Consider the following 23,423-nt stretch of genomic DNA (forward strand, 5'->3'; position numbering starts at 1 on the left):
TGAGAGTGTAACCATTTTAATAGCTGATCTGAACACTGCCTGCCCATTTCTAGGGTCTTCTGGCAGCACAACAAAACGTCAGTTTCCTATATCTGAAACCTTCAGATAGATTTTTAACTGCTCTCATCTATATTGAGAGAAAAGCAATAACTTTTCCTTCCGCAAAACAAGGTTCTGGAAAAAAGGAAGGCAAGAATATCTTAAATTAAATGAAAACTAGATCCTTCTAGGAAATAAGGCTGGGTGAGGATTTAACATCACCCTATCCCTAAGAATAATTAAGTATGGCTCTATACAAAGAAAGTTGCCAATACTGAAACTCTCTTGCGGAGGCTACCACAACAAAGAACACCAATTCCCTTGTTAGAAGGATGAAGAGAAATATGGTGCATCGGCCCAAGGTGCTGACCTTGTAAGCAGACAAAACTAGACTCGATCCCGCGAGCACAAGGGCGACCTAACTGGCGGACTTATACGCGTTACCCCTTGTTTAAAGGCCCAGATCAAAGAGTGCAAAGCAAGCGACCTTTGAAAATACTGACAAGGCAGAGATTGGAACCTTGATGGAAATTAAGGATAGCTCCATCGCCTTTCCTAACGTAGGAAGGCAAGAATTTTACCTATGACACACTTCCAAGGATGCCACCCATTGGTTTCACACCAGGAACATGGGCCTTCCAGATCCTAGGATACACGGTCCTGAAGGCCAGCTCTCCTGTATGAATCAAGGTAATTTGCCGCTGATTCTGAAAGCCCTAATCCACAAGAATGTGGACTATAACAGCCAGACCATTAATTCCCATGTTTGCAAGACGAGATGAAATACCACCTTAGACACTGGCGAAAAAACTGAGGTGCTCCCAGTATGGGAGGGGTTATATAGGGAGGAAACTTCCTAATGGATTACACCAGTGTCCAGCACCTGAAGGTGGAATATAACCCACTTAGTAATTACTAGACTCTGTGCCCCGTGATGTACGATAAAAAGAAATGCTGTTTTCCTTGCATGTCCCCCTCAGATCTACAGCAACTGCATTTGAAAATGTGCACTTTTAAGTGCACTTGTAGTGCAAAGTGGATTTGCCTTTAGTAAATAACCCCCCAGGGTCTGTTTAGAGATGTGTCCTGTGTCTCGGCGTTTTTTAATTTACATCTGATCTGCAGTGGACTTCTTGCAGTAAGGATAACTTTAAAAAAAAAAAAAAAAAAAAAAAAATTGTCATATAGGCCCCTCTTATCTTTGTTCTTAAAACCTTCTTCCTGAAACAGCTAGCTTCATGTGGGCACAATGCGTTTCTATGGAAGCCCCGCCACTTAAAGCTACTTGCATCACAATCATCATTACTCACTTAAGGTACCACATGGGGTCTGCATCACTTGTCACCTTCTCGTTCGCCTTCATAATTTTCTTAATCTAAGAATACAAGCAAAATATAATTCAGTGGGACACCTGAGAAAGCAAAAAAAAAAAAAAAAAAGTCTTAAATTCTTAAAGGGCATCTAAAGCCAAAATCTTTTTTTTAGGTTTGGACAGAGTATGGAACAGTTAGAACCCCTGTTGGGTTTTTATTGCTAGAAACTTATACACATAGAATAGTGACAGCAGAAAAAGACAGGCGTAGTTCAACGAGTCTGCCCATTTTTTATTATTATTTTTTTAAATGTTTTTTTTTTCTTTCGTTAAAGTAATTGTAAAGGCAGAAGGTTTTTTAACTTAACTACTTGCCGACCAGCCGCCGCAGTTATACGGTGGCAGGTCGGCTCCCCTGCGCTAGAGCCCGTAGCTATACTACGTTGGCTCTCTAAGCGGCCACTAGGGGCACGTGTGCGCCTCCGGAGGCATTTTTATAGTGATCCAATACATTTTTATAGCACTGATCGCTATAAAAATGCCAATGGTCCCAAAAATGTGTCAAAAGTGTCCGAAGTGTCTGCCATAATGTCGCAGTAAAGAAAGAAAGAATGTAACAAGTGAAATTATTGCGCTGTAAAGTGATATACAAAAAAATGTGTGTATACATATACAACCACATACATATATATGTATATAAGTGGGTGGAAAACCACCGTGGGGGTGACACTAAAATACCAGCAAAAAAGTTTGTTGAGCAGTCCTTAATCAAGGACACAGTGCCAAGAAGATCCAGGTACACCAAGATCCAGCCGTATAGAGATACAGTTCATCAATGCTTGATCCAATCAATAGCGATGGAAACTTCGAAAAATAAAGTCACAAAAATAAAAAATAAAAAATGAAAATAGTTCAGAAGAGAGGCCTCGTATCCGAAATTGGGTGAAAGACAGAAGATGATCTCATATATACACCTCTGGTGGTCCCAGCAGCTCACCTCAGATCTGGCAAGCTGGACTCAGTCAGCCTGGTCCTGGTGGGTATGGTCCGGGACTAGATATCACATACGGCATTTAAAATCGAAAATCCTGCATCAATCCTACGAGTGGCGAACTCGTACGTCCGTTCGTCGGATGCTAGAGTGTGTCTCGCCCTCCAATCCCGACGCGTATCGTCACAACACGTGACTTCATCAGGGGAAAGAAAGAAAGAAAGAAAGAAAGAAAGAAAGAAAGAAAGAAAGAAAGAAAGAAAGAAAGAAAGAAAGAAAGAAAGAAAGAAAGAAAGAAAGAAAGAAAGAAAGAAAGAAAGAAAGAAAGAAAGAAAGAAAGAAAGAAAGAAAGAAAGAAAATCGCTGATCGCCACCATTACTAGTAAAAAAAAAATATTAAAAAAAATGCCATAAAACTACCCCCTATTTTGTAAACGCTATAACTTTTGCGCAAAGCAATCAAACGTTAATTGCGATTTTTTTTTTACGAAAAATATGTAGAAGAATATGTATCGGCCTAAACTGAGGAAAAAAATCGTTTTTTTATATATTTTGAGGATATTTATTATAGCAAAAAGTAAAAAAATATTCATTTTTTTCAAAATTGTCGCTCTATTTTTGTGTATAGCGCAAAAACTAAAAACCGCAGAGGTGATCAAATACCACCAAAGAAAGCTCTATTTGTGGGAAAAATAGAGACTCCCTCAAGAGCTGGTTATGCCCAGGTCAGTGGATTGCTTTAAAAAAAAAAAAAAAGGCCTGGGTTCTTTCCTAAATGTACATATTATAACTGGGTACTAACATTTATAGGTAAAGTTGATCCAGGGAACATCAAATTGAATCTTGGGGGATCAGGAAGGAATTTTTCCCCTGCTGGAGCAAATTGATTGATGGTTTTCTGTTTTTTTTTTGCCTTCCTCTGGATCATGGGATTGTATGATTCCCCCCCCCCCCCCTTCTATTGGTTGGGATAGATGGACTTGTGACTTTTTTTAACCTGACTATGTAACTTATGAAAGAGGATTTGATTTATCTCTGTGCATCACCCAAGGATAGTCCCTTCACTGGGCTTATGTGAGGGTGTACAACCACTTTAAGAAGGGTGTCCTACACTCCCCTGAAACATTGGTGAAGTGGGTCTCCTTTGCTGCATAAAACTTCAATAAAATTTAATCTGGACTTCCAGCATACTGCACATTTTCTGTATCCAAGTTGAGTGTGTTATAGCTTCAGGACATGCACCCACTCTAAAGGCTTCTTTATATTACCCAATCGGGAAAATAATCAGTTTTTCATGTGCAGCCTAATATACTGTACAGCAAGACAGTGTTTTATTTATTTTTTCTTGACTTAAAGTGATACTAAAGTCTCCTATTTTTTACTTTAAAAATAACAAACATGTCACTGAGCAGCTCAGATCCTCCTCTCGTGTCCCTCATCAGCACTCCTGGCCCCTCCTTCCTCTCGAGTGCCCCCACAGCAAGCAGCTTGCTATGGGGGCACCTGAGCCGAAGCCGCAGCTCTGTGTGTCCATTCAGACACAAAGCCCACAGTTTGGCCCTGCCCCCTCTCTGCTGACTTTGATTGACAGCAGCGGGAGCCAATGGCACCGCTGCTGTGTCTTAGCCAATCAGGAGGGAGAGTCCCGGACGGACGAAACATTCATTCACATCGCTGGATAGGGATGGGTCTGCTACACACAGAAGGTTCTACCTTTACAATCGCTGTAATTAAAATGTCACAAACTGACATTGGGGGGGAAAAAAAAAATTGTGTAACAGTTGCATTTATTAAAACATGTTCAGCAGCATGAACACATAAAGGTACATATAATCCAAATCAAGCGGTTAACACCATAGATAAATGGTCATAGGAGCCATACAAACATTAATCCAAAATGATTAGTCCAAGAAACAGCCTAGGGAACGTGGCAACCAAGAATGCGACATTGCCATGGATTGGGTCAGAGGTAAAAGAAGGAGGGACAAAGAGAATGGAGGGCTATGGTAAGTAAGGGGCAAAGGAAGAAGGGAAGGAAGGGAGGATGAAGAGGAGGAAAGACGGTGGGAAAGGAGTAGTGCAGGTACCGTGTTTCCCCGAAAATAAGACGTACTCCGAAAATAAGCCGCAGCGGGATTTCGACGCAAGATCGAAATATAAGACACCCCTCCGAAAATAAGACGTAGTGATGGCGTGTCGAATCCCCGATAATAAGACGTAGCGATGGCGTGTCGAATCCCCCGAAAATAAGACGTAGCAATGGGCGTGTCGTATGCGGCGCAGAGCGGTAAACAACACGTGATACGGTAGTACTGTACTGGTGCGGAGCTCAGAGCTGTAAAGAAGTGAGGAGAAGCTCTGTACCACCTCTCTCACCCCACACAAACACCAGGGGATAGGGGGAAAAGCTGCTACTGAGCCCAAAGAGATCACCCCAGCTCCACTGTGCTCCACTCTCAGTCTACAGGTGGACAGAGGAAATTCCAAGAAGCGCAAGTGTGGTTCAGGTAGGCAACCTTTATTTTCTGAGCTGGAAGACATGATTAGTGAATGGGTTGCTGACAGGAGAGCAAAGGCTTTGGTTGTGCGCAGGGCTGATATTCAAACATTTGCCCGTGAAATGGCACCACAATTCGACATATAAGACACCCCCCGAAAATAAGCCATAGTGTGATTTTTTGAGGGAAAAAAAATATAAGACGGTGTCTTATTTTCGGGGAAACACGGTAGGTAGGGTACCATACAAGGTACAGGCATACCCCGCTTTAAGTACACTCACTTTACATACACTCGCGAGTAAGGACATATCCGCAAGTGTATGTAAAGTGCCTTACAAGTACTGTACAGACATTTTGCAGCCGCAGTAGAAAGAGCTGAAGCTCCGAGAGCATAGCCTGCCCTGTTCCCGTGTGCCCCTGACACCCCCACTACAGCCCCTGAGACCTCAACTACAGCTCCTGACACCCCCACTACAGCCCCTGAGACCTCAACTACAGCTCCTGACACCCCCACTACACCCTAGAAGTGAAAAAAGGTATTGTTTCACTTTAAGTACATTTTCATTTTACATACATGCTCTGGTCCCATTGTGTACTTAAAAGTGGGGTATACCTGTACAATAGATATCCTTTGGTATATAAACTGAGGGTTATCAACACCTGAACAGTAATACCCTGTGCCTCTATCCAGCCGAAATACACTATATTTCTAGTTATCCTGGTGAGGTGACCATTGTCAGTTACAAAAAAAAAAAAAAAAAAAAATATGATAGAAATTCCCAAATTTTCTCCAGGACAGGGAGGTTTCCAGAAATATAGAAAGCTTCCAAAAAGGGACAAAACAAAACGTTCCCCAGTACACTTTCCAGCTGGCCAGCAAATAAAATTATACTATTCACTTAAGTTTTTGTTACATACACTTGTAAAAAGATGCCACACTACAGAGTCAAGGCACCTCTAAAAAGCGTGATCCCCATCTTCCATTGTAGAAGTTGTCTGGGGGGGGGGGGGGGGGAATTTCCCCTCAGTTTAGAGAGATTCTACTTTCCTTGTCCAAGGTAAGAGGTAAAATCTACACAACTGGACACAGAGAAGAGAAGCAATTACAGTGGAACCTTGGATTACGAGCATAATCCGCTCCAGGAGAATGCTTGTAATCCAAAGCACTCGCACGTCAAAGCAAGTTTCCCCATAGAAATCAATGAAAACAAAGATAATTTGTTCCACATTGACTTTTATGGCATGCAATAACGCATTTGGCTTGAGGTGGGGGGGCGCCGGAGAGCCTCAAATACTTGGCTGAACTCAGAAACCCTCGGAAAGGTTCAGGAACAGAGTATTTCCAAACGGCTCCGAAACCGTTGTGTCACTGGCGCCCTCGCGCCTCTGGCCAAATGCAGTACTGCACACCCCATTAGTTTGAATTCTGCTCATTTTGCAAGACAACACTCGCAAACCGAGTCAGGATTTAAAAAGAAAAAAGTTGCTTGTTATTTAAAACGCTTGTTAACCGCATTACTTGTAAACCAAGGTTCCAGTGCATACACTGGTTTCGCATAAGTATTAAGGGGTAAACTTATAGGTTAGGTCAGGGGTCTCCAAACAGTCTAAACCAGGGGTGGGCAATTATTTTTTCGATGGGGCCACATGAGAAACTAAAAATAATTTGGAGGGCCGGGCCAAAAGGCTAAACTCAATACTGCATAAAATCAATTGTATTTCTTTATAAAAAGCAGTAAATATCATTGTTGGACAACTGATACGAGTACTTGTACTTTATATATACACATAGCAATAGGGTACAGCATAAAAAATGTATATATAAGTACAGTATTAAAAAGTAAAAAATATATACATAGCAATAGTGTACAGTGGTACAATATATATACACTGTATATTACAAACCCTCTCTTTGAAGAAACCTAACATTTGATTTTGCCTAATATCAAATCCATGCTGGGGCTTGTAGTTGCCCATCCTCAGAGGATGGGCAACTACAAGCCCCAGCATGGATTCAGTAAGGGCGGTCTAGCTGCGTAGCAACAAGATAAAGAAGATTGGAGTTGAAATTGATTGATATTCTTTACTAGCTAACAAAAGTTATTAGGCAAAATCAAATGTTAGGTTCCTTCAAAGAGAGGGTTTGTAATATATATATATATATATATATATATATATATATATATATATATATATATATATATATATATATATATATATATATATATATATATATATATATATATATATATATATATATATATATATAGTACCACTGTACCCTATTGCTATATATCTATATCTATATCTATATCTATATCTATATCTATATCTATATCTATATCTATATCTATATCTATATCTATATCTATATCTATATCTATATCTATATCTATATCTATATCTTTTTTTTTTTTTTTTTACTTTTTAATACTGTACTGTATTAAACACTGGGGCTTGTAGTTCCCCATCCTCTGAAGAGACACAGGTTGGCAGTTGCTGGGTGAACCCTGCCTCTTGGGTCTGTCACCCTGTCCCTCAGCTGTCAGCAAAGGGGTTTTAGGGTTGTAATATACATGGCATGCCATGGGTGGACTCACCTGTGTATTACACCGGAATGACATCTCACACTCACAGCGTCTACTCCTCACATTCACGCCGCATGGATTGCTCCTCACAGGCATGCGGAAAGGCAGCTGACGTGACGCCAACTCCCTGCCTGCGCCTGCACGTACGGCTCAATCCGTGCTCTGCCTACGGCCCCGTCCCCCCCCACTAGCTGCTGGCCGGCCCAGCCACTGACTAGCCAGGAGGAGGAGACGCTGTGAGAGGTCACTAGGCCCAGGCACTACCGTAGCTAGTAGGGGTGCAACGGATCAGAAAACTCACGGATCGGATCGATCCTCGGATCAGTCGTCACGGATCGGATCATTTTTGGATCGACAAAAAAAAAAAAAGACAAATCTTGTTACACACACCAGAGTTTTAGATTTCACAGTTATTCTCAACAGTTATTCTCAACACAAAACGGAGCTTATGTGCTTAAATACAGTGTTTGGAAATCCGACGGACTGTTTATTGCTAATGTGACAGAACACCTCTGATTTGCACATTAAATGTAACATTTACAAATATTTTATTTAAGCACATAAGCTCCGTTTTGTGATGAAAATAACTGAATCTAAAACTCTGTTGGGTGTAATAAAAGATGTCCACTTGCCCCCTAATCACATTCACTATCATTACTCCGGTGTCACCCCCACCCCCCTCCTCTGGTGTACAGACAGCCATGCTCCCCGGGTGATGGTGTAGCTCCTACCTGCAGAGCTCACAGATGATGTCTCCACATGTCTGCAGGCAGTCCCGGGACTGTAGTGAGCGCGCTGAGGCGGGGAGGCGTGTCACGCTGTGCTCTGGGCTCTGACAAGCACACGGGGGTGGGGCAAGATGACCCGTTCGGATCACGGATCGGTGACGATCCGTTGCACCCCTACCTTAGACCCAGAGCTGGGAGGTGGGATGGACTTCTCCATCACATAGTTGCTGGGATTGGCCATCACATGATCAGGAGCTCATCCTAGAAATCATAGTGTCTGTGACAGTGCGGTCACCTGGGTGATAGTGACCACGCTCTCATTACAGAAACCTTGGCTGTCATGTGTGCGCTACGATTCGCCATCCCCACCACCACACGTGTGTCACATTATCAGCAACAGGTTAAAGGAGAACTCCAATAACAGTAACAGACATATAGGGAGAGGGGTCACTACATGGGACTCTCATATCACAGGACAGGATGACTGGAGGACTCCTATACAAAGTCACTACTCACCTGTAGATAAGTCTGAGAGTGTGAGGTGCCCCCTAATTGAGGAATGCATTACTGCAGATGAGGGGAGCACTCTTCTACCTCAGCGGTAAGAAGAGGCTCGGGGCAGGGCGTGTGACACGGAGCTATGCCAGTCTGAGCGGCCACTGAACACACAGAACTACACTGAGGACCGGGTAAGACTGGAGCGGTCTATGGAGGTGAGCTGCCCGCCCCCCCCTCAAGCCACCCGCTACACACAGGGAGCGCCGAGTAACTACAACTCCACACTCGGCTACTTCCGGCAACAACCCCGCCCACGCCCTCCTCCAGCCGGCTCCGCCAATCACAACATGGCGCCGGGAGGGACACTTCCAGCCCCGCTCTGTGATTGGTTTTCCGCCCAGAGAGCGCTGGGTTTGTCTCTCGGGTATACATTCTGAGTTGGAGGTGACACACGATGGCGGCCAATCCGTGAGCGCACCGCGGATCGCGTGGTGTGCCCATCCGAACGGGGTGACCCGTTCGGATCACGGATCGGTGACGATCCGTTGCACCCCTAGTAGCTAGCGATCCGCGGGCCAGATTAAAAGGTCCGCCGGGCCGTAGTTTGCCCAGCTCTGGTCTAAACAAAGGGCCGGTTTATTGTCCTTCAGTCTCTTGGAGGGCCGGACTTTGGCCAGCGGAGTGAACATTTTCCTGGAATCAGTGGGAGTAAACATCTGGTATTAGGGGGGAGGAATAGTGCCCCATTGCTGGTATCATAGGGAGGAATAGTGCCCCATTAGTGGTGTCAGTGGGAGAAATGGTGCTCCATTGTCGGTGTCAGATGGCAGAACAGTGTCTCGTATCATTTGGAGTGACAGTGCTCCAAGGGCCAGATAAAGGCAAGCAAAGGGCCGCATCCGGCCCTTGGGCCGCAGTTTGGAGACCACTGGGTTAGGTAAAGGATCACACTCAAAGAAATCTGAACTAAGAACAATATTTGGGCTACTGATGCTGAACAAAAGGTTATCAGGACAAACAATGCAAGTTCTCTGGCTGTCTATGGCCTTGATGCTTTCAAAGTCACTGACCTCTAAGAACTATTTTGATTAGAAAGTCAGAATTCTTGACTTGTATATTTGTCCTGGGGCAATGTACCAAAGTACTGAAGCCACTGGATCAGCATAAGAAGCAAGCAAATAGCATTTATATTCTCCTAGTACAGGCTTCCTTTATAAATACTGTATGCTTTATTTAACCATAACAGAAACAGCGCTGCTCAAAATATAGGATGACGCTCTCGAGGCAGCAGACGAAGGAGAATCTTGTCTTCTGGTACTGCTGGACCCAAGCGCAGCTTTTGATACGGTAGACCACAAACTATTACTGACTCCGCTAGCTGAAGTAGCCGGAGTCGCGGAATGTGATTTATCTTGGTTCTCCTCCTTCTTGGAAAACAGATCACAAATAGTGAAACTGGGGCCTTTCACTTCTGAAACACGCACAGTGTCATGCGGAGTCCCTCAGGGGTCCCCTCTGTCGCCTGTTCTGTTCAATATCTATCTCCGCCCTCTTTTTGAAATCATCAGTAACCAGAAGTTACTTTACAATTCTTATGCAGATGACACACAACTGTATTTCCGCATCTGCAACAAAAAGGAACATTATCTCGGACTAGAGAAATGCCTTACTTTGATAGAAAACTGGATGACGAAGAGTTATCTTAAACTCAACGGTTCGAAAACAGAACTTCTCCTGTTTCACGCCAATCGAAAGAATCATCCCGCAACAACATGGACTCCCCCGCCCATTCTGGGTAAAACCATCACCCCTAGCACCAAAGTCAAAAGTCTCTGAGTCATTTCCGACAGCTACATGACAATGGATGCACAAATAGAGTCAGTAGTCAGCGGATCGCACTCATTCCCTTTATCCCAAAAGAAGACATTGCAGTCGTGGTGGGAACAATTATCAACTCCAGACTATGCTAATGCCCTCTACCTCTTACTCCCTAAATACCAAATCACTCCTCTGCAAGTCGTTCAAAACACGGCCGCTTGACTTGTGACTGGGAAAAAAAACATGGGAATCAATCTCACCTTCACTGAGATCCCTTCATTGGTTGCCAGTAAAAGACAGAATCACTTTCTGTCTAACACATAAGTGTATTCAAGGAAATACCCCCCAATATCTATGCGAGAAACTAAAAGCTCACAAAACCAATCGCGTTCTGCGATCCACCAACCAAAATCTACTCCAGATACCCAAAGCCAGATACAAGTCCAAGGGAGAACAAGTCCAAGGAGTCCAAGGACCTAGACTATGGAACGCTCTACCAACCAGCATCCGACTGGAGGTCGACAGAAGAAAAATCAAAACCCATCTCTTCTAAAAGGGCAAAAAAAGTTTACTCAGGGAATGGATACTAACCGCCCAGAGGCGATTCAGTTCGCATGTGTTGCGCTATATAAGTTTCTCACTCACTCATAACATCCTACTGATCACCTTATTACAGGTATGTATTCATATTACAATTTTGTATTCTAATAAAAAGGCTTTTACTACCACACAGTATCACACAGTATGTATAAAAACACACACACTTTTCAGGGAAATAGATCAATTTTTTTTATACATATATTTAAAAAAAAAAAAAAATTATAAGAGTATTTTCTCATACTGCTGCTCTATTGTGCAATGCCTAATGAACATCAAGGCAAATTTAGGGCTCGTTCACAGCAGCACCCACACTAAAACGCAATGCCATGCACATGTTTTTTTTCATGTGCCCCTGCATAAAGCCTGCATTACTCTGCATGGTGCGAACAAGCCTTTAGGATGGAGCCGACTAGACTCATCATCTCTGAAGCCAAAATGTCTGTTGAGTACTTTTGCGCCAAAAAAAAAAAAAAAAAATATCTTACCTCCACATTGATGAAATAATTGAAAGAATCTATGTGTTGCTTCACAAGACCTTTCACCTGTCAGGAGCAAACAATGGCAGAAGAGTCAATCACAATCATATCTTCCTTTGACACACAAAAATAAATATAAACATTTACCGGTACTTATCAATGGCAAAAATTTTATTTTTTTGTTCAATGCCAGGAAATAAAGTTCTACTGACCCCAACCTGCAAGGGTAAAAGCTTGTTTAGGTCTAGGGGACTGGCTATAGTGGATTTTTCTCACCCGTTCCTCCACTCCCCTGCACTGCTAGACCTGTCCCTATAGTCTCTTCTCCTCTGAACTCCAGAGGTCTAAAGTCTTGACATCAACATGACCAATGCAGAGGGACAGTCTACAATCGAAGCATGGGGAAGCACTGCATGCCAGGGGAGTGGGGGAATCAGGGAAGTAAAAGTGATTTTACTCTCCCCTAGACCTAAACGAATATTCCTTACAGTGTGGGCGCAGCTTCACTCCAAAGTAGAACTTTCACGTTTCAAGGAGCTGAACTGTTCGTGTCATTTTGCCCCATCGGGTCAACAAAATTAACTTAGCCCAGTGAAAAATTATTGGCTGAAAAGCAAATGCATCCTATCAGATACAGTCATAATACAGGCAACCACAGTTGCCTAAATAGCGGTCAGAGGAGATTCCTTCGTCCACACTTTTTTTTTTAAGGTAAATTTTTTGTACATACAAAACAGACAATACAACAAACACACATCCTAGACCAGTGGTTCTCAACCTGGGGGTCGGGACCCCCTCGGGGGTCAAATGACAATTTTCCAGGGGTCACTGAATCCTGGGCTGTTCCTGAAGCCCGCACCACCCTCCCAGCCTTTTTGCGGTCACCCAGCTGGTCTGTTCCTGGAGCCCGTGGGGGCAGAGACTAGAGGTCAGCTGACTCTTGAATGAATGAATGAAATGAATGAAAAACTTATATAGCGCGACACATGCGAACTGAATCGCCTCTGGGCGCTTGATGTTTCGTGTCTCATGACATCAAAAGAGCAGAGTTTTAATCCGTCTCCTCTTGAGGAATGTGAAGTGGGAGGGGCTGGAGAAGACCCTATCTCCGGATTTTGGCATAGGTGTCACTGCTGACACAGTGTAACACTACCTGTGATAACAGTTGCCATTAAAAGTCCCCACTACAGGTTTCAGATCAGCAGATGACCTTCATCAAGAGCACCTAATTTGGCTGATCAGAACTTCTCAAAGCACTGCCACTGAGCCCACCAGCACTGCCACTGAGCCCAACTCCCCGCCAGCACTGCCACTCATCCCATTACCCCCCCACCAAGGAGTAAGAGAAGGAATATAAATAAAGAATACATGGAAGGGAGAGAAAAATAGGGGGAGGAACAAAGAAAAAGGGAGAGAAAGAATAAGAGAGAGAACAATAAAGACGGCTATAGAGAGAAGGGGAAAATAAACAAAAAATTTGCATGGAGAGAGATAAAAGGGGAAGAAAGGAGAAAAAAGAGAAATAGAGGTACATCCTCAACTGTACCATAAGGGGTTTTAATACTGTATGAGTGGAAGGGACTCAGGGAGCGCTAAGTGTCCGTGGGTTAGGGGCGCAAATTTCTTGCCTTGCCTTGGGTGCTGACAACCCACGCTACAAAAATAATTTTACTGTGAGGGGTCCCCACAACTTGGGAAATTTTATCAAGGGGTCACGGCACCAGACAGGTTGAGAACCACTGTCCTAGACGAACATCGCCCGGTACATCATTTTACAAAACTTTGGTAGCTGGTTCGTCCACACTTTTTAGTGTAGATGGAGGAATCTACAGATTTTCCACATGCTGACATCTATATGTGTTTATGGCTAGCCTTAGGATCCTGAAGAAATCCATGATGAAATTACAAGGTATATATTAACATAGTATAGTATAAAGTAACAAATGTGGACAATGGAAAAATTGTATTTTTTACCTTCAGAAATGCTGGAAGCAGTTTCCATTTTTCCTGCAAGACAAAAAAAATATATATATATTTATTACAAGTAATTTGTTAAACTGCAAAAGACATCCACAGGTAAGAAGCTGAAGCTGAAGCTGAATGTATAGAAAAGTTGGAGCTGTGATTGTTGACTCTCAAAGGTGTCTCTTCCAGTGCCAACATCCTGATTGTAGTTTACCTACAGAGTTAAAGAAATATGCAGAGCATTTCCAACATGTACAGAAGCTTTCCTCGTCTGTTTATTATTTAGCAAAGTACAGCAGATGATAGCCTTTAGCCCTGGTTTACATTAATGCTACTTTGAAATCGCACTACTTCAAGCGACTTCAAAGTAGCAAGGTCAGTGCGATATCAGCTGCAACTTGATAGACATCTGTGTGGCTTCATTCACAGATGTCTATTGAAGTCGCACCTGAAATCAGCAAAAGTAGTGCGGGAACTACTTTTCCAAATCGGTGCAGCGCTGCAAAAAATAAATAAATCGGCGTTGTATCGATTGGAACAGTGCCATTGCCGCCAAAAGGCTGCAACTTGTCATCTCTCAAATCACACGACAAATTGCTCCAATGTGAATCTAGGCTTAAAAAAGGGACCATCACTGAAATAAAATGTGGGAAAAAAATTGCAACAATTGTCCGCATTGCATGACTCCAGATCAACTTTCTTTGCAAACATTCTGCAAGTTCTGGTTCAGTTATGTTGTACAATAGTCATCCCACCACAGGGGGTCACTGTGGCAGAATTTGGAAAAGTGTCAACTAGAACTTGTGCTTCAAGTGCTCTGCAAGTGTACAAGTTGCCAGTGAAAATGTGCAGCAAGTAGGGTTGCCACCTGTCCGGTTTTGACCCGGACAGTACAGGTTTAGCATTCTGTGCCCGGGTTTCCCTCTGCATGACACCCGGACACCAGTGCAGCTGACAGGGTGTACCATGGGGCCTCCTGTAGGGGCACCAGCACACAGGGGGAGCGGTGGGAGGGGGAAGATTACAGAGCGGTCAAAACATAAGGGAGAGAGAGGAGACAGGCAGCTGCTGGTGCGGAAGTTTTTAATAAAATAAATGTTTAAAAACAATCCACTCAATCTCCATATCAGAGCTGTAGGCATGTGACATGTCAGTCTGTGAAGTCCGCAGTCCCATTCTCCCAATCCGCTGAATCGCTGGAGGAATCCAAGGATACAAAGCAACGGGGAAACTGCAGTGAGCTGTAAGCCTGGGATGCTTTGACCAATCAGAGCATTTTGAAGGCTTAACCACGCCTCCATCATCAGAGGCTGACAGTTGACACAAGTTTCCTCCAGCAATTCAGTGATAACAGCAGTGTGGATTGCAGGGGAGAATGGGACAGCAGAGTTCACAAACTGACATACAGCTCTGACATGGAGAGTAAGTGGATTGTTTTTAATCATAATTTATTAAAAACGTCCTCACCAGTAGCTGCCTGTCGCCTCTCTCTGACATTTTGACTCCTCTGCAATTGCCCACCACTCTGATCCCCCTGCTGTCTCGGCCCCCCATGGTACCCCCTGTTGGCTGCCATGGGGTTATTGGATGGAGGAGGATTTGTGCTGGTAGGGGAAGAAGATTTGTAATAGGAGGGGGTGGGGATAATGGCACCCCAATCACGAAGCAAAACTTATTTTGGGTGACAGGCATCCCACAATTCTGTTTATATGATTTTGCAGCAAATTTTTTGGGTGACAATCGCGGAAAAATCATGCCGCAGTTGGGGTGCCATGCGCAGCTAAAGTATTCGGTTTGCCTTGAAGAAAAGGTGGCAACCCTAGCAGTGATTCTGAGTGGTACCCATGTTTAAAGCCCCGTGTGTTTAGGGACAAATGCAAGGGACTTTGGTCTCTGAATGCATATGGCCCTAACTGCGAGTACCACTCAGTACAGCGCTTAGTCCCATCCAGCCTGCATTGACATTGATAGGCTGCAGGTAGCTGCACCTTTCCCTCCCGAGCGCATTAAAACACAGGGAGGGATGCACTGCCCCCTATTGAAACTAATATGCATATAAAGCCAAAACTTTGCTTTAGTAAGGATTGGTAAGAATCCCTGCCAGGTTCTTTCTCGTCCAGGATTCACCTTCTCTACCTGTCCGGATTACCATGGCCATTGGGGCAGGAAATCGCCACGCACATTTAGCGTAGCTAGGTGGTTTTGAGGCTTTTTTATGCATTTTTTAGGAGTGATGTGCCAAGCAGGGGGTAGGCACATACATTTTCTGGCTCCATTGACTTTTATTATGGAAGCGTCTGAAAAACACATTGACGATTTTTTTTTTTTTTGGTGATCCTACTGCAGTCTATGGGGCCAAAAACAATTCAGCCTGAAAAAAAAATAATAAAAAAAAGTGACAGTTATCAAGCTACAAGAGACATAGCACTCAGATGAACAGGAAGCACTGAAAACCGCGGGAATTTTCTTGTTGAGCGTTTCACGCCACAACACACAGATGTGTGAATTGGACCTAAATGATGGAAAGTTCAACATTTTACAGTTGTCATCAAAAGAAGAGGTGAGTGAAATCTTCCTACGGCTCATCAGTTCTAGCAACAGCTAAATAGGCTCGCTTTGGAAAGATTCACTCTCACTTCCTGTTGTGTCTCTCAGACAGGAAGTGAAGGCAAATCTCCCCAATGGAAGACAGACAGCAATAAAACTCTCCTGTAGGGTTTAACCCTATCACACTCAAACAAAAACAAATATTTACAATTTGTGCTTTAGATAGATTTTAAGGGTTCACCATACATTCAACAATCTGACAGAACAGTTAACTTTAGATCTGTCAAAACAATATAATGACAACCTACCTAAAAGTAGCCAATCAGATTGTAGCCAAAGCAATATAATGACAACCTACCTAAAGTAGCCAATCAGGCAGGCCCTACTTGTTGATACATCTAAAGGAGATTGTACAATCACATTGTAACATGTGTGGAGAGTAATAACACAGAGCATACAGAACTTGTGGGTCTTAAGTTATAATAATATTATTACTACAAAACAATTGACATGCTGGCTGACAGCATATGAACACAGTAAAATAATGCATTAATAAGAAAATATCCATAGAATGATATGGCAGATGCAGGTAGAAGTGAAGCAGCAGCCTGTGGTCTCACCTCCACTGTGTCTACAGGAGCTAAGAGCTGCTTCTGGCTGAGATCTCCAAACTCTTCTTCTAATACCTCCATGTCAGCTTCTCCTGCAGCCCAAACACATGGAAGACCTGAGCAGTGTGCCAGTAAAACCTTCCCACCAGCTCAGGAGCCGAGCAGCGAACGTTCCGCCTCTCTCTTAGTCCCATAGAACGCACTTGGCGGCCATGTTTGATAAGGGTAGATTCCCTACACGTTCACGCTGGAAGAGGATTAAAAAAAAACGATTTAGTGCCAGTCTACATCTAAGCAGCTCCTAACTATACACACATTAGCTGTATTTGAACTAGAATCTTGCATTGTTACTTGTCTAATTGTCTTGCCCGGATTAAATATGTCTGCTTCTGCTTCAGCTTTCCTCTACTACTTCAGAATACACTACAGTCGTTCATCAAAACGAACTTTCCCTCCGATTAGTGTTTCTTCGGAGTTTGCAGCTAACTTTGTATATAAGTGAAAGTTCTCTGTGCTGTATATAAACTAACTTTATAACAATAACAACAACCCTCCTAAACTAATCTAAAGCGTAGATATCAAATGACATAAAGCATGCAAAAATATTGTGTAGCAAAGTCAATCACGAACATTGCAAATTCTCACATTTGCATATATGTCCAACAAATTCAAAGGAATATAACAACCACCCCAAACTCATCTACAAATATATCAAACACATGCATTAAATGCGCAAACATATATGTATTAGGGGCCAGTTTGGCCACAGAAACGCAGTGTGGATGCGTACGAATGCATTTCTGCCTGCGTGTTCTTAGTTCAATCTCAGTTTATTGGATCAAAAGATGTGAGTATAAACAATATACCTATACAAATAAGCTGATGTAATGCGCCACAGCCCAGTCTCCCGCAAGTGGGAAGGGTACCTGTCAGGTATCTGCTCCCCCCCCCCCCCCCCCCCCGAAAGGTGCCAAATGTGGCACCGGAGGGGGCAAGACAAATGAGTGGAAGTTCCAATTTTGGGTAGATCTCCGCTGTAATGGTGTTGTAAACCGTGTTTTTTCACCTTAATGCATCCTATGCTAGGGTGACCAGACATCTCCAGTTTCAGGGGACAGTCCCCTGATTGAGGACACTGTCCCTGGTTTTGTCCCCAGATTGGATTTAATAGGGGGCAGGGGCAATTTCAAAGACAATCAGTGCAGAATTAAAAATAAAAAAATAGAATTACACCCCCCCACTCCGCCGTGGCTACTAGCATAGGGGGGTGTATTTTTCCCATTATCTGTGCCCCTTTCTGATGATCATGTGCTGGTCAGAGCGGAGGGAATATTTCTTCGGTTTCGGGCGCATGCCCATTCAGCTTCGCTCGCATGTTCTTCTGCCTTGGCTCAAGCCCCGGCCAGTCACCTGCCTATCTCCTTGCCTTCCCTGGTGGAGTGATCTTCCTCCGCTCCCCATCCAAGACTCCCCAGTAAGACTTGAGAGGCTGTGAGGCGGGCGGCGATGGGCAGAGAGTCGCTGATTGTTGCCATTACTAGTAAAGAAAAAATATGTCCCCGGATTTCATTTAAAAAATCTGGTCACCTTATCCTATGCATTAAGGTGAAAAAAGACCTTGCAGTCACCGCCACCCCCAGAGCCCCCGTTTTACTTACCTAAGCCCCGAATCTCCATGGGCGCGATCCCGCATTGCTTTCCCCCTGGTCTTGTCGTCTCTTCATTGGATGATTGATAGCAGTGCAGTCATTGGCTCCCGCTGCTGTCAATCACTTCCAATGATGCGGCCACCGGGGGGGCGGGGCCGAGTCACACAATTGGCATCAGACTCTGCGTGTTGCATTTAAATTGTCACACTGCAGAGTAAGGATGAGCTAAGGGATGTTCGCAGCTTCACGTGCCCCCGCCAGCCAGGAAGCTGACACTCCGCAGCGCTAATCACAGGCAGTGAGGCATTTCCTGATCCGCGGCTGCACAGATTGGGAAATGTCTCACTACCTGTGATTAGCGTTGCGGAGTGTCCGTTTCCTGGTGGGTGCGGGCACGTGGAGTTGCAAACATGCCTGAGCTCATCCTTACTGCAGACCATACCTTAGCAATGTGTATACAGCCTCATACACACAATCGGACTTACATCTGACTTTTCCGTGGATTTTCGTCCAAATGGGTGTTGGCCGTGAACTTGTTCTGCATACACACGGCAGAACCATTTCAGCCAACTTTCACCAATCACGTGGTTTTTCAGCTCTTTACCGCTTCTGCCATTGTTGGCTGATGTTTAGCATTGGTTCAGAGCATGCATGTTTGTACTTTGGACTTTAGTCCGATGGACTTGTGTACACACGATCGGATTATCCTCCATCGGACGATTGTTATCGAAAAGTTTGAGAGCATGCACAGCAAACATTTGTCCGTTGAAAAACCAAAAACGGTCGGATTGTCCGATCAAACACGTTGTTGTCAAAAAGTCTGATCGTGTGTAAGAGCCTTTAGAGTGGGTTCACACCTAATGCCGATGCGCCTCCCAGCAGGGGTCCCGTGCGTTATGGTTTACCGTTTCAGGTCCGATTTTAGCCCGAATTTTGGGATGAATTCGGACCTGAAACGGACCAAAAGATGCCCAGGGCTCCTGTGCAAATTCGCATAGTGAGTGTTTCATAATCGTATTTTTTTCTGCTCTAGTTAATTTGCACCCAAGCGTATTGGAGATATGTGAACCGGCTCCATAGAGATCCGGCCACAATCGCCTGCTATTGCAAATTGGATGCAGGGATCCCGCATTCAATTGGCAATAGTGTGAACCCGTCCTTAAAGCGGGGGTTCACCCTAAAAAAAAAATAAAAAATTCTAGCATGCCATTTAGCATAGTAGCGCGAGCTACAGTATGCCTTTATATATTTTTTTGGGCGCCGTACTCACTGTTTAATCGCGTAGTAAAGTTTCAGGGGAATGGGTGTTCCTATGCAGAGGGAATGTGATTGACGGCCGGCTATGGCGCGTCATGCTTCCCAAGAAGAGCTGAAATAGGACTTTGCTCTTCACGGCGCCTGCGCAGTCAGCTCTGATGTCTGTGCACAGGCGCCGTATAGCGCCGTGAACAGCCGAGTCCTACTCCGGCTCTTCTCGGAAAGTGTGACGCGCCATAGCCGGCCGTCAATCACGTTCCCTCTGCATAGGAACGCCCATTCCCCGCGGGGAGTCTGAAACTTTACTACGCGATTAAACAGTGAGTACAGCGCCAAAAAAAAATATAAAGGCATACTGTAGCTCGCGTTACTATGCTGAATGGCATGCTAGAAACTTGTTTTTCAGGGTGAACCACCGCTTTAAGTGCCACTGTGACTGCTTGCAGAGTTGGCCAGTGGACTGTCTGATGGCTTGACTCCAGTGCCAGTGGGGAGGTGGTAAAAATGCAGATCAACCACCTGTCCCCCCCCCCCGCGCATGATACATAATCTATAACTTTGCACGTCTTTTGTTCATGTTTAATGCACATATCAGAACGACTGCAATATGATGATTGATTTTGAGATTATATATATATATATTCACATGTTATTTGATATATATGTTTTAGATTAGTTTAGGTGGGTTATTATTTTTATTGCTGCTATTATTATTATTATTATTAGGTTAGTTTATGGAGCATGTTCACATATTTTTATTATCCGTTAGATAAAAAGCACGGCTGCTGCCCTCAGCACGATTTGTAGGAAAGCACAGATCTATACTTTGAAATCTAGAGTGAGATTTGCAATGCAGGAAGATTGTCCCCTCCCTGCCACCGTAGCAGGCTTATCCCCAAATCCAGCTGCTCAGTGTAGTGTGAGGATCATTCTGGCTGCCACATAGACAGGGAGGGGGTTGCTGCCTCTGGGGCTGAGAGCAGATCAGGGGTTAATAATTCTGGCAGGGGAATCGCAGGCCTTCCAGCCCAAATCTGCTACATTTTACCGGCAAAGATTCAGGTTACTTCACTTTGGAAAAACTTTTTGTAGCTTTGTTGGGAATTTCTCTTCATTCCCCTTGGAAAGCATAGCGGCTGAGCATGTAAACATTGCATTTAGTAAAAATGCTGTGGTAGCGCTGGACAGATTTTAATTACTTTTATATCTAATTCCATTTAATAACTTTCTATGTATAGTTAGCAGTTGGGGTGTTTTACAATGTCTGGCGAAGTGAAGCAGAGGAAGAAAGGTGGCATGCCATCCTCCAAGGAAGCGAAGGATGCTCAGCGGAGTGGCACTGCTGCAGGACAGCGGGCAAATGGAGATAGTCCTGGGAAGCTGGCAGCTGCCTCTTTAGGGACTGGACGCCAGTCAATGTGCCCTGATGTCAGGACCCTGCTGTGCTGCTTGTGTTTGGCGCTCTGTGCGACTTTGACATGGTGAGTGTTACATAATCCTTATTTTTTCTGCTCCAATTAAAACTGAAAGGTTTCATTCATATGGGGGGCCAGGGGGCCATAAACGCAGGGGATTCTACCCCCTCTCAACCCGCCCGCCCACCTTGACAAACTAGTGCACTTGTTTAGAGCTGACCCCATGCTGCCGCTGTGCTGCTTTGCTTCGCGGCCACGACAAAAGTTAAATGGCTTGTCGCGTTCGGGAAGCAGTACAGAATGCAACCCTTTCAAACGTATAGGGTCCTACCGCAAACGCATGCAATGTACACGATTGCACAGTGGTTAACCATTATGAAGGTTAAAGTATTGCAGCATATCGCAGTATAGCTGCATATGTGAACCCTGACCATGATCTCCTATTTTCTCCCTTTGGTCTGTTAAATATACCATTGGAAGTATTTTGTTATATCCAGGGATCGACAAATCCCGGGCGCAGGGTCGCCATGTGAGCTGGGGCCATCTGGTGGTGAGCCGTTGGTATTACAAGTTATTACCACCAGATGTGAGCTGGCGGTGGTGGCCGTTGGTATTACAAGTTAAGCATTACAAGTTAAACAGCAATTCTAATGTCATTTTTCACTATTTTCACTGCCATCTTCTTCCCTCTAATTAGAACCCCCAAACATTATATATATTTTTTATCCTAACACCCTAGAGAATAAAATGGCGATCTTTGCAATACTTTGTGACACGCCGTATTTGCGCAGCGGTCATACAAGCGCACTTTTTTGGGAAAAAATTACACTTTTTTTAATAAAAAAATAAGACAACAGTAAAGTTATCCCCATTTTTTTTTAATATTATGAAAGATAATTCATACCCAACATGTCACGCTTCAAAATTGCGTTTGAACACCGTTTACATATGCGGGCGCTGCTCACGTATGTGTTCGCTTCTGCACGCAAGCTCGTCGGGACGGGGTGCGTTTTCTGGCTCCTAAATTTTTTAGCTGGCTCCTAGTTTCCAAGCAAATTTGTCAACCCCTGGTTATATCCATTAGATAAGTGGGGGAAAAAAATATCTTGCAAGCGGATAATTTCCTGTGCTGACTGTTATAAATGACATTGTTCTCAGCTATCACTGTAGACTACAGCAACCCTCCCCAATGCAGTGGCGTCACTAGGGTTGGTGTCACCCGGTGTGGTAAAACATAGTGTCACCCCCCCTCTGTCTAGGCTGCCCAGCACCAAGCAGGCAGCGTACGGGCACGGGGCGCACCCCAAACCAGCCCCTGTAAATGATAGTATAGGGCAGTATAGTGGCAGGTTAGGGTAGTATAGAGTGGTATAGTGGCAGGTTGGTGTAGTGGGGGGGGTATAGGACAGGTTAAGGTGGTATAGGGCATGTTGGGGTGATATAGGGTAGTTTTTGGGGTGGTATAGGGCAAGTAAGGGTTGCATAGGGCAGGTTAGGGTGGTACAGGGCAGGTTGGGGTGGTATAGTGCAAGTTAGGGTGGCATAGGGCAAGTTGGGATGGCATGGGAAAGGGTGGGGTGGTACAGGACAAGTTAGGGTGGCATTGGGCAGGTCGGGGTGGTATAGGGCAAGTTATGGTGGCATAGGGCAGATTGGGGTGGTACAGGGCAAGTTAAGGTGGCACAGGGCAAGTTGGGATGGCATGGGAAAGTTTGGGGTGGTACAGGGCAGGCTGGGTGGTACAGGGCTGTTTGGGGGGGGTACAGGGCAGGCTGGGTGGTACAGGGCAGGCTGGGATTGCACAGGACAGGCTGGGCATGTCAGCTAAAAAAGAAAAAACGGGATGGAATCACCCCTCTAGCGGGTGTCACCCGGTGCGGACCGCACCCCCCTAGCAACGCCTCTGCCCCAATGTTATTTAAATCAGGCGAGGAGGTGATCTGTAGACCTGTCCTAGGATGACAGTCCTGCTTCTTATTATATACAGTTAAGGATGAGCTCCAGCGTGTTCGCAAGGTACACGTGCAGAGCCCGCCAGGAAGTCTGCACGGCGCTGCGCTAATCACAGCCAGGGAGACATTGTCCCGATGCTCGGCTGCAGAGATCAGGAAATGTCTCCCTGGCTGTGATTAGCGCAGCGCCGTCCAGACTTCCTGGCAGGCTCTGCACGTGTACCATGCGAACATGCTGGAGCTCATCCTTATATACAGTATGTGCAGTGAGTGAGGGTTCTTACCCCAGGACAGGACGTGTGTTACTGGCAGGATTGCCAAGTAAAGGGGAAAAAAAAAATGTCAGGACCATTTCACACCACATGCAGTCCAGCTTGTTTTTTTTTCTGCATCAAAAATGCATGTAAAGTAGGTTATATGGCTTCCAACGCCATAGTTCACACCAGTGCAGTCAGTTCCCAGGCATTGCAGTGCCAGAA

General features: G+C 44.6%; 2 protein-coding genes across 3 annotated transcripts in view; one reads left to right on the plus strand and one right to left on the minus strand.

Annotated features, from left to right (window-relative positions):
• The window catches only part of POLR3B (RNA polymerase III subunit B), a 174,551-nt gene extending 157,676 nt beyond the window's left edge, over positions 1–16,875 (minus strand). The window contains exons 1-4 of the mRNA XM_040345215.1: positions 16,681–16,875; positions 13,523–13,555; positions 11,558–11,614; positions 1,350–1,414 (exon numbers count right to left, since the gene is read on the minus strand). Coding sequence (XP_040201149.1) covers positions 1,350–1,414; positions 11,558–11,614; positions 13,523–13,555; positions 16,681–16,752 — 227 coding nt within the window. The 5' untranslated portion in view covers positions 16,753–16,875. The remainder of the gene's footprint in view (positions 1–1,349; positions 1,415–11,557; positions 11,615–13,522; positions 13,556–16,680) is intronic.
• A 3,537-nt stretch (positions 16,876–20,412) lies between these two features.
• The window catches only part of LOC120932671 (IKBKB interacting protein), a 39,372-nt gene continuing 36,361 nt past the window's right edge, over positions 20,413–23,423 (plus strand). Inside the window, exon 1 of one of the 2 annotated variants that reach the window (XM_040345216.1) lies at positions 20,413–21,058. In XM_040345216.1, the coding sequence (XP_040201150.1) occupies positions 20,838–21,058 (221 nt within the window). In that variant the 5' untranslated portion in view covers positions 20,413–20,837. The remainder of the gene's footprint in view (positions 21,059–23,423) is intronic. The other variant, XM_040345217.1, reaches the window with a different exon arrangement.

Source organism: Rana temporaria, chromosome 3 (genome assembly GCF_905171775.1).
Source record: "Rana temporaria chromosome 3, aRanTem1.1, whole genome shotgun sequence".
Taxonomy (NCBI): domain Eukaryota; kingdom Metazoa; phylum Chordata; class Amphibia; order Anura; family Ranidae; genus Rana; species Rana temporaria.